The sequence below is a fragment of the Planococcus citri genome, chromosome 1, assembly GCF_950023065.1.
Source record: "Planococcus citri chromosome 1, ihPlaCitr1.1, whole genome shotgun sequence".
Taxonomy (NCBI): domain Eukaryota; kingdom Metazoa; phylum Arthropoda; class Insecta; order Hemiptera; family Pseudococcidae; genus Planococcus; species Planococcus citri.
This window is the reverse complement of record NC_088677.1, coordinates 83,815,968-83,827,424: the sequence shown is the minus strand read 5'-3', so window position 1 is coordinate 83,827,424 and position 11,457 is coordinate 83,815,968. Positions and strand designations below refer to the sequence as shown.

The window sequence follows — 11,457 nt, the reverse complement described above, 5'->3', positions numbered from 1 at the left end:
ATCCAATTGAAGAGTGATATTCCAAAGCTCGCTTTGTCCATTTTTATCAAAGTTGGGTTTTCAGTGGTACCTGGTAGATGAAGTATTAACTCACATTCCTACATCATCAACCTACCAAAATGAGGTGTTAAACTCACCTAAATAGCCAATTCACTAAAAATTAAAAAAAAAATAATGTTCCAAAACGCGTTTTGTCCATTTTTATTGAAATTTTATTTAGCAGTATTTAGTGGATGAAATGTATACCTACACTCCTACATCATAAATCCACCCAAATAAAGTGCTAAACTCGCCTAAAAAACCAATTTACCCGTTTAAAGGGAAACTGTTTTTCCTCTCTCCTGAAAAGTTGTGAAAATGGACAAAGCTAGTTTTGGAATATCACTCTTCAATTTTATCTTTGTTTCATTGTTCCCAAAAAGTCATTTGTTTAAAATATTTTAAAATGTTTTTTGTAAAAACAATACTTTTTTTGCACTTTTGCAGTTTTAGCAAAAAAACTGTTTTTTTTGGGGCAATTTTACCAAAACACAGAATATTATGTTTGGAATTTTGTCAAAAATTGGCAGTTTAAATAAAAAAAGGAACTTCCACCTAATTTTGAAAAGAAAAAAAAAAACACTGGCTTTTTCTAAAAACATTGGCAGTTGGCTATGATAAAAAAATTAAAATCGAGTTTTGCAAGGTTTTTTTTTTACAATTTCATAAAATAGAAAAAAATTGTTTAGGCAAGAACAGAAATTTAATTACAATTTTAGGTACAAAACAGGACTTGTTCGCAAATACATACGTCGAAAAAAATTTTTATTTTCAAGAATAGGTAGATCATTTTTTTACAATTTTTTTTTTTCAAAAAGTAGGCTAACGAAATAGACTTTATTTGCCATTTTCAATTTTTCATCATTTTCTTAAAAATAAGAATAGACTTTTTTTTGCAAAAAAAAAAAAAAAAAGGAATCCTTAATTATTCCTTTTCACAATTCTGGCAAAAAAATTTTTTGCAGTTTTTTTTTTGTCAATAAAGTAAAAACTTGGAGTTTTACTTTTTACTCGCAATTTTGTCAAAAAGCACGACACATTGACAATTGACATGACTTTTTTTTTGGCAATTATGGCTTTTCATTTTTCAAGTTTTTCTTTGCTGTTTTTGGTCAAAAAGGATTTTATTTTGAATTTTGAGAAAAACAGAAATTTTATTAACATGTTGACACAAAACAGAACTTCTTTATATTTACCGGTTAAAAAAAGTCTTTTCTTGCAAATTTGGTAAAAACTGAACTTTTTTTTTGACAATCCAAAACATGGAATGATGGAACATATTTTTTGTTTGGTCATTTCATTCATTTCATTTCATCAAAAATTGGATTTTTTGGCAATAGTAATCTAATTTTATCTTTGTTTCATTGCTACCAAAAATCATTTGTTTACATTTAAAAATGTTTTTGCAAAAACAATATCTACTTTTTTTGCAGTTCTAGCAAAAAAACTGTTTTTTTGGGCAATTTCACCAAAACACAGAATATTTTGTTTGGAATTTTGTAAAAAAATTGGCAGTAAAAACAAAAAAGGGAACTTCCAACGAATTTTGAAAAAAAAACACTGACTTTTTCTAAAAGCATTGGCAGTTGGCTATGATAAAAAAATTAAAATTAATACAAGGTTTTTTTTTGCAATTTCATAAAATAAAAAAAAATTGTTTAGGCAAAAACAGAAATTTAATTACAATTTTAGGTACAAAACAGGACTTGTTTGCAAATACGTCGAAAAAAAAGTATTTTTTCAGGAATTTTGGTCAAGAACTGAATTATTTCTGCAAAATTTGAATTTTTCACAAAAGGCTGTCATAAAATTCTAACCAAAAACAAGTTTTTCAATATCGGAAATTTTGATGAAAAATTGGTAGGTATTTTTTGCTATTTCAAGTTTGACAAAAAAAGATAATTTGTTTTTCAAATTTGAGACAAAAGGCAAATTTTACAGCGACAAAAAAGCAAGAATTTCTGGTAATTTCGACTGAAAAAAATGAAAAAAAAATGGTTTTGACAATTTATAGGCAAAAAACAAGTTGACAAAAAATAAGATTTTTCAATTTTTTTCTCTCGCAATTTTGACAAAAAGAAAAAAAGCAAGATTTTCTGGAAATTTGACCAAAAAAGAGGATTTTTCTGTAATTTTCTCAAAAACGACCCTTTTATTATTTTTTGCAATTGAAAAAAACGACTTTTTGGCAATTTTGAAAAAAAATTAATTCTTTGCAATTTTGTCAAAAAAATATTTTTTTTTGAATTTTTTGCAAACGCCAATTTTTAGTTTCTCGGTTTAATTTGGTGAGATTCTACGACTCTGCGATCTAAAAAAAGGTCACTTTTTCCAACTGTGAAAGGATGACGAAGGGTTGGAACCTCGAGGGGCTTCAAAGGGGCTCAGTCATGGGTCAAAATCAGAAAAAATGTGAAAATGATAAAGCTCAAACAAGAACACAAGACTTTTTTGCAGCTGGAAAAGGATGGGAAAAGGTTAAATAGAAAGTCAAAACTACCAAATGTCTCTATACAGGCCAAATTTCAGGGGAGTCGCATCAAAAGATTTTTCAAAGTCAAAAAACAAAACAAAAAACAGAATTCCCTCTCCGAAATTTCTCCAGGATGACGATTATTCAAGAAAAAAAACTTTCAAATTCAATGGTCTGGCTTTTCCTTCATTTTAAAGAAAAGCCTCGTAAAAAAAACTGATGAAAAAGTTGAAAAACTTTGCAGAAAATCAAACCTAGATGCGCCATACTTCACTTGAAAATTTGCAAATTGCGGTAGGCCTATTGGATGGAATTTCTCACCAATTTTATAATTCAAATTCATAGCTTCATAAGTAAGCTTCGCGTTCACAAACCATTGTTTTTACATTTTTTTCGAAGAGGGAGGAGGAGATATTCTAAGATGCAAACACTTCAAACTTTGCTGTTTGTTATTCTGTTCGCAGGATTTTGAAAATAGATGGAAAAAATAATCTATAAAGGACATAATTTTAAATACCATTTATAAACCCTTCAGTCACTTCACATAAATGCATATCAGCAGGAAAAAAAATTGAAAAAGGGTATTTATGGAGCAACAATATTATCAATACTTAAACATTTAGGCCTAGGTTTCATTCTTCGTTCAGCTGCTCACACGTGTATCCACATGACAAAATACTCTAGTACATTTCATCAGTACAAAATTATATATTTTATAATTCAATCATCAACAATTGGAGAAAAATTTTCGTACCAGATAATTAATAGAGAAAAAAACACATCTTAGTCATTGTTCCAACTTACATAAAGTCGTTAAATTTACGAAGAGATAATTAATACTCTTATTATATTAATAGAAAAAACATCGCCGCCTAAATAATTCACACACAACTTAAAATTTGACAAATAAAATCTTACGTACTAAAAACACACTAGCTTAATTAAACGTGAAACACTATTTTAAGAAATATAAGAAAAATACACTTACGTAAATAATACACCATTTTTGGAAAACACTTATGCCAGTTTCTGATTACCTTTCTTTCCTATGAGCGATTTATGAATATGGGGAATGACTCCTGAAAATTGATATCACACAGCGTAGTAAAAATTAAAATACAAGTGCTGAGCGAAGAAGCACACCGGAGTAGTGTTCTTATCATGTGCTTACCTCCTCCGGCAATGGTGGCTTTGATCAAACTGTCCAATTCTTCGTCTCCTCTGATAGCCAGTTGTAAATGTCTGGGGGTGATACGTTTTACTTTCAGATCTTTGGACGCGTTTCCTGCTAATTCCAACACCTGTACAAGATAAATTAACACGTTAGTACAAAACGTGGTAATATTTCGATTACGATATAAGTTGAACGTTGGGTGATTTTATACTTCGGCAGTCAGGTATTCCAAAATTGCAGCGCTGTATACAGCTGAGGTAGCTCCTACACGACCATGGCTCGTTGTACGGTTCTTCAAATGTCTGTGTATTCTACCAACAGGGAACTGTAACGTATTAAAATTCAAACTACATTAGCCTAAGTTGACCGAAGAATGATGAAATGTAACTGAAATACAACATCATGATGAAATCGTAAGATGATGCAAGTTTACAAAGCATTGATCGAGTTTACACTCGAATATATGGTACAGAAAGTGGTATGTGAGAGAAATACGACGAGAGAGAATCAAACAATGCTGTGAAAAACATCTTAGGCGTAAGGTTTGAAACATTCTCATACCTGTAATCCGGCTCGGGCAGATCGCGATACAGCTTTTGCTTTAGATTTTCCGGTATCTTTGCCAGCTTTACCTCCAGCCTAAACATCAATAAATCGATTCGATTATACCAAACAACGATAGATTTTTCATGTATTATGTACTTAAGAGTTATTAGTTTAGAATTCTTAATGAAATATCAACGAAGTACGTACCATGGTTCTATTTGATATTTAGATGATTCGAGAATATAGTAAGCTAATGAAACGTTGACTTTAAGAGCACGAATTGACGTTATTAGTCGATTTTCACGAATTAAAGTTGTAGAAAAATGAAAAATTATCGCAAAAAGAAGATAAACGCGCCAAAAAATCTCAAGAAAAGATAACTCAACGAGTTTGAGGAGAAGTATGGCTGCGCTCTGGAAAATCACAGTCAAATTATTGCAGAATGGAAGGTATGTTCGAAATGATCACTACGACACCTGGCGGTCAATAAATAAACTACGTAATAAATTTTTTAAGTTTTTATTTTTTTAACTTTTACAGAAAAAATTTATAAAATTGTTTTAAAAAATTGAAATGATGGAAAATTGATATTTTAAAAATAAAAATTTTATTAGCAATTTATTGGAAAGTCAGTCGAGTTGACTAGCAATAACTCCACTGCACAAACACAAGAATTAATTGTGATGAAAGAACGTCCGATTAGAACGGTCAATTCAATAACTCAACAGGTTTAATACCTTACGAATGATGAAATAAAACAAGTTAATAAAATCATTTACAACTTTATAAAAAGTAAAAACAAAATGAATAACACTACTGAATATCAATATCAATTAAAAACATATTTTTAAAAAAAGCAGTCGTTCACGAAAGATCACAATCACAGTGATAAAATTTCCAACTTGGTGATTTGAATTTTGAAATTTGAAAACGAAAAAGTTCCAAAAAACAATATTATCAATTTCAATGGACAAACACCTGTAACTCATCAGAGTACCGTTCCTTAAATTTTCGAATCTTTTCAGCATTATTATTAAAATACCAGTTCAAAAAATAATCCAGTCTATCAGGGTATTCCAAAGAATCACCCCACTCTAGATCCGCACGCTCTATCTCAATCTGTACCATTTTACAAAAAATATCACCCACTGCTAACGACTGTTTGAATTCGTCAATCTCATCTTCACTATCGAACAACCAGGCGAGAAATTTTTGTAAATTATCACCCTCCATCATCCAAATAACACCAGAGACCAGACGCTCGTTGAAATCATCAAAAAAACGTTGCTTTAAAACACGAACAGCTGGTTCTTCCGGTACAAATGTTTCAACGAATTGTGTCAGATAATGGAAGTCGCCGACTAGAATACATTTGGATAAGTGCTCCTCAGTTACAGTCGATGAAACGAATTGATTTCTGAATTCAGCACGAAGATCGACGTCATCAAAAGCATCTTCGACGAACGAATTCAACTCTTCATGATACGAACAGAAAACATCGAAACTTAGAATAGAATCTCCACCGAGAAAATTAGACCTCAACAGTTGCTGTTTCAACTGTTTTACGTTTTGCTTGTCAGAATAACAAAAATACAAAAACTTGCTCAATTCTTCGAAACATCCGTCTTTTAGCGCTTTGACGCAATATGGGCCGATATTTTCGTATTTAGACATATATTGCTCTTTAAATGAGCTTATATCGTTTTCGTACCGGAAACATAACTTCATTACTTCCAGTAGATCTTCCACAGGAGCACCAAAGATCAAATTACGCCAATTTTCGCACCAAAATTTGTGCCTTTGTTCGAAACTGGCATCCAACAGAACTGTGATTAGGAATCTCATTTGTCTAGGGTCATTTGGTCCTATACTCATTCTTATGAACAATTCTTCATTCGATAATACAGCATTTAATGCCCATTGCTTGAAATTGTCTGGAGAATTTTCCCATACTTCGCAGCATGCATAAACTTCATCTTTGGAATCCTCAGTGAATACGTTTGTCTCTTCAACTAGCAATCTCTCGATTAATTGGATGAACTGACTTCTGCTCATTTTGTTTCTAATGTACATCCAAGCAGGAAGAACGGTGATTTTGTCCACGTGTATGTTATCGATCAGCAAAGAACACATGAAATCAACACCTTGTTCATCGAGGAACGTTTCCAGTTGGACATCATCCAATTTTGGTAAAATGAACCTAGCGAATAAACCACAATGGTAATCAGACTCAGACACAAAGATGGTGGCTTGCAATCGGCTTTCGTAGGGTATACGATTCCAGAAGTACGCAATAGAAGAAAAGCTCTCGCGTTCGCATTCATAAAGCATCATCTCATCGATTGATAGATCATAAGAATTCGGTAGATTATGTAGTTCGTTTCTAAGACAGCAAATCCAGTAGTACAGTAAAGAATTATCATCGTAATGAATTTCAATCGAATGGATGTCCGAGCTGACAAATGGCCAAAGTCGTCTAATATCATCTTCCAAACAGTATTTGCAAGCGATTCTAAACTTCTCATCAGCGGTGAGCTGATCACACAGCATCATTCGTTTAGCTGTTCGATCATTATGAATAAAACCATCCCAGTCCCATACAAAATCATGGAAACATCTCGCATACGGTAACCAAGGAGTAATTGATGATCTAGACTTGGCGATGTATTCGACTAGTAAATCGTAAATCGCCGATGGAACATAAGGGATTATCTTTTTCAGCAGAACATCCTCCTTTGCTGAATCTAATTCAGTCGAAGTTTCAATTCCGTTACGTGCGATTTCTTCACGCCATAATTCAGCAACGAGTGAGATAGCAGAGATTTCTTTCAGTGTCACCGGACTCGGATAAATCAGATCGTAAACTCGAGAGGTGGTTTCGGTCATATTCTATTCTTGACTGTTGTCGGTATAAAGCAAAGATTTTGATTGGAAAATCTGGAAATGCAATGTCCGAAATAATATTACATAATTAGAATCAAGAGTTGGAATAATGCAGCTACAATGTTGCTTACGAGTAATCAATTTAATTACATATGTTAATTCTACATACCATCAAAATGATTCATAGAGAGTGGATTTCATTCAAAATTATGCTGGAAAGCCAGTCGTTGATAAAATGTTACGATGAAATAAGTCAAACTTTCGACACTCAAGACCTAAAATTAATGAAAATGCAAATTCTAGAAGTGTTTCTATTCATGTGAGTGATACGATTTGTATAATTTCTAAAAATTATCTCGATTAAATACGTACTTCGGACCATTGCTTCAGTGGTTCTTGTCACTGGGTGTTGAAAAGTTCCAATATCAGGGGGAAAGTAGTCACCAACGAACACTAGAGTTATTGGTAAATATAGAAGGTATTTTATTTTCTATACTTAATAAATCATAAATGAAGCACTCATCGAACAATTTTTAGAATCGTTTTCGTTCCAAGGAATATTTTACATGAAGAAGACAATCGCTGATAAAAAATAAAAACCAAAACATTTCTTTATCAGTGGTACACCCCCTCCACAACCTCCACCACGTGTACCTACTTGTCTAACTTGTCAACATGTACGGACAGGTCTGGAATCTGGACTGTGGACTCCAATTTCAACTCAAAATGTTTCAAAATAGTCCGGCATATGACAATAGGAGTAATTATTTTAAAGGCTAAAGCAAACTTGCCAAAAAAAAGTTGGCCTTACTTACAAAATGGCGGCCATTTTGATTGACAGGTCAGCCGAAATCGCAGATTTTGCGTTTTAACATAGGACTTACACGAACTTTTTCAAACTTTACAAAGGTAGATCGAAAGATCATGCAAAAATTTATCACCTGTCAAAATTTCAAGTGCTAAAGTGCGTTTTTCGATTTTTGGTGAATTTTTGAAAATCTAATAAAAATGAGGGGAAAAATCAAAATTTCACCAAATTGACCAAGAAAGCTGAAATTTGGGTTATACCCTATTTTCGGCATGCCAAATCGATTGGAAACGGTTTCAACCAGTTTTGAGCAGTTCTAAAGCCTCCAGCAGATTTTTGAAAATTTAAATTTTCACAAAAGAAGGAGGGTCATTATGGGCATTTTCGTGCCCCTCGCTACTTCGAGACTTGAATGGCCTTTTCTTATAGGGGATGGTCCCTAGTATTAATATTAGGCGATATTTTCCCAGAAAAGCCCATAGGGGGGCTGTGGGGTGGCCCCAAAGTCGAAAATTTCAAAAATTTTTAGAACCACTGCTCGAAAATGTAAAAAATTAAAAGTAGCGAATATATGTTGCTTTAAGGGTAAGCAATGCAGCACGTAACGCTTTTTTCATTTTTGACCTTTTTGGGGGTTGTGGTGGGGGTATTTCTATTTTTGAAAATTTTGAAACCCCCTTTTTTGACCCTTCCCGTCGAGCCCCGCTAATGCCCTTTTCATGGTTTATTGCTACTAGTAGTAAGTTCAATTGATATCATTTGCAACCCCCTCACCAACTTGGCTCATATCGAAAAATTCAATTTTTGACTTTTTTTTGAAGTCCATATTTTGGGAAACCATGAAAAGCTATCGAGGTCCGGTTTGCGGCAAATATGTTGAATTTTACTTCTTAATCGACTGGCATGCTTGAATTTTTATTTCAAGTCAATTTTTGACCTCATTGTTGCAGATCACTTTTGGGGGTGGCGAACTTTGAGAACCCCTGAAAAAAGTTCTAAAGTGAATTTTTTCAAACTTTGAGCTGAAATGGTCTTAAATACATGTGTTTAATCAAGATAATATGCGAATGCGATATTTTAATACAATTTAGTCATTTTGGGTGATTTTATCAAAAAAAGTAGTGTTTTAATAACAGGCATAGCATTTCCGGCAAAAGTTCTGAAACTTCAATAACACTTCTCTCAGCCTCATTCCAACCGATTTTGAAAATTTTTCAGTATGTTATGTATATCCTTATTAGGTATCCCCACAAAAATTTTCAATCCCCTCCCCTTATATTTACCCTTCAAAATGGCGTATTTCAACTAATATTATGCTTTTTAACAATAATAAAAATAAAAATTGAGGCGGCCAAGTGTTCTGTAGAGGGCTAGATGAGTGTAGCAAAAAATCTGACGTTATATTCGTGCTCAGCGGTATCGAATCATAAGAAAACTATACCCTACTCATTAATTCTTAGTTATTTTCCCTAAAATTCCCATTTTACCCCCAACCGTCCCTATGACACATTTTTACACCATTTTGAATGGTAAATATGAGAGGAGAGGGTTAAAATTTTTTGTAGGGATACCTAATAAGGATATACATAACATACTGAAAAATTTTCAAAATCGGTTGGAATGGGGCTGAGAAAAGTGTTATTGAAGTTTCAGAAAAGGGGGGCTCTCCAAAAAGGGGAGGGGTGTGGATCTGAAACTTTCCACGCGGAAGTTTCTCAATGGTACCTATCTCCCATGCTAATATCAACTCGAACGATTTCGGTGACCATTTCACCCCTCTTAGGCGTCTATAGCCTTTATGTATTTTTCAGAGAACCCCTTCATTTGAATGGTTGCAGTTTCGCCCCTCTTGAACATACAAGGGAAGTTGATACATCATTACATCGGAAATTCGACATAGATTCTTTTATCTAGCCACATATTTTTCGCTAAAATGCAATGCGGGGGAGAAAATGGCGAAAAACTGATTTCGGGGGAGGTTCCACCCCCTTTGAGGGGGTTCCGGACCCCGTAGGGGCCAGGACTTTTAGTAGGTTGTTGAGGGGACCTCTGTGAACAATATCTGCGAAAGATCGGTTTGATATTAATTTTTCCTGCAAAAATGTCTTTAATGACTGGACTACACCACGAATACACGTAGCTTAACTTTTGCCGGAAATGCTATGCCTGTTGTTAAAACACTACTTTTTTTGATAAAATCACCCAAAATGACTAAATTGTATTAAAATATCGCATTCGCATATTATCTTGATTAAACACATGTATTTAAGACCATTTCAGCTCAAAGTTTGAAAAAATTCACTTTAGAACTTTTTTCAGGGGTTCTCAAAGTTCGCCACCCCCAAAAGTGATCTGCAACAATGAGGTCAAAAATTGACTTGAAATAAAAATTCAAGCATGCCAGTCGATTAAGAAGTAAAATTCAACATATTTGCCGCAAACCGGACCTCGATAGCTTTTCATGGTTTCCCAAAATATGGACTTCAAAAAAAAGTCAAAAATTGAATTTTTCGATATGAGCCAAGTTGGTGAGGGGGTTGCAAATGATATCAATTGAACTTACTACTAGTAGCAATAAACCATGAAAAGGGCATTAGCGGGGCTCGACGGGAAGGGTCAAAAAAGGGGGTTTCAAAATTTTCAAAAATAGAAATACCCCCACCACAACCCCCAAAAAGGTCAAAAATGAAAAAAGCGTTACGTGCTGCATTGCTTACCCTTAAAGCAACATATATTCGCTACTTTTAATTTTTTACATTTTCGAGCAGTGGTTCTAAAAATTTTTGAAATTTTCGACTTTGGGGCCACCCCACAGCCCCCCTATGGGCTTTTCTGGGAAAATATCGCCTAATATTAATACTAGGGACCATCCCCTATAAGAAAAGGCCATTCAAGTCTCGAAGTAGCGAGGGGCACGAAAATGCCCATAATGACCCTCCTTCATTTCATCAAATGGAGATGGAAAACTTAAAGAAGGAGGGTCATTTTGGCCATTTTCGTGCCCCTCGCTACTTCGAGACTTGGATGGCCTTTTCTTATAGGGGATGGTCCCTATTATTAATATCAGGTGATATTTTCCCAGGGGAACCCATAGGGGGGCTGTGGGGTGGCCCCAAAGTCAAAAATTTCAAAAATTTTTAGAACCACTGCTCGAAAATGTAAAAAATTAAAAGTAGCGAATATATGTTGCTTTAAGGGTAAGCAATGCAGCACGTAACGCTTTTTTCATTTTTGACCTTTTTGGGGGTTGTGGTGGGGGTATTTCTATTTTTGAAAATTTTGGAACCCCCTTTTTTGACCCTTCCCGTCGAGCCACCCTAATGCCCTTTTCATGGTTTATTGCTACTAGTAGTAAGTTCAATTAATATAATTTGCAACCCCCTCATCAACTTGGCTCATATCGAAAAATTCAATTTTTGACTTTTTTTTGAGGTCCATATTTTGGGAAACCATGAAAAGCTATCGAGGTCCGGTTTGCGGCAAATATGTTGCATTTTACTTCTTAATCGACTGGCATGCTTGAATTTTTATTTC

The 11,457-nt window shown here is 34.0% G+C and overlaps 2 protein-coding genes across 2 annotated transcripts; both read right to left on the bottom strand.

The window, feature by feature from the left end:
• Window positions 1-3,200: 3,200 nt before the first annotated feature.
• On the bottom strand, window positions 3,201-4,601 carry LOC135838644 (histone H2A.V-like). Its single transcript, XM_065354365.1, has 5 exons — window positions 4,440-4,601; window positions 4,248-4,325; window positions 3,898-4,011; window positions 3,684-3,813; window positions 3,201-3,591 (listed from the first exon to the last, which is right to left on the bottom strand). Exons 1-5 carry the CDS (start codon window positions 4,440-4,442, stop codon window positions 3,530-3,532), a joined length of 387 nt encoding a protein of 128 aa, XP_065210437.1. The 5' UTR covers window positions 4,443-4,601; the 3' UTR covers window positions 3,201-3,529.
• A 134-nt stretch (window positions 4,602-4,735) lies between these two features.
• LOC135838639 (uncharacterized) lies at window positions 4,736-7,735 on the bottom strand. The gene is made up of 3 exons (XM_065354355.1): window positions 7,488-7,735; window positions 7,285-7,390; window positions 4,736-7,169 (listed from the first exon to the last, which is right to left on the bottom strand). Exon 3 carries the CDS (start codon window positions 7,116-7,118, stop codon window positions 5,196-5,198), a length of 1,923 nt encoding a protein of 640 aa, XP_065210427.1. The 5' UTR covers window positions 7,119-7,169; window positions 7,285-7,390; window positions 7,488-7,735; the 3' UTR covers window positions 4,736-5,195.
• Window positions 7,736-11,457: the final 3,722 nt, after the last annotated feature.

Bases quoted from the DNA above. Each gene is read 5' to 3' on its own strand.
- LOC135838644 (XM_065354365.1), bottom strand. The intron at 3,814-3,897 runs GTATAAAATCAC...TATCTTGTACAG, and splicing joins TGGAATACCTGACTGCCGAA to GTGTTGGAATTAGCAGGAAA. The intron at 3,592-3,683 runs GTAAGCACATGA...ATCAATTTTCAG, and splicing joins AGCCACCATTGCCGGAGGAG to GAGTCATTCCCCATATTCAT.
- LOC135838639 (XM_065354355.1), bottom strand. From the start codon at position 7,118: ATGACCGAAACCACCTCTCGAGTTTACGATCTGATTTATCCGAGTCCG.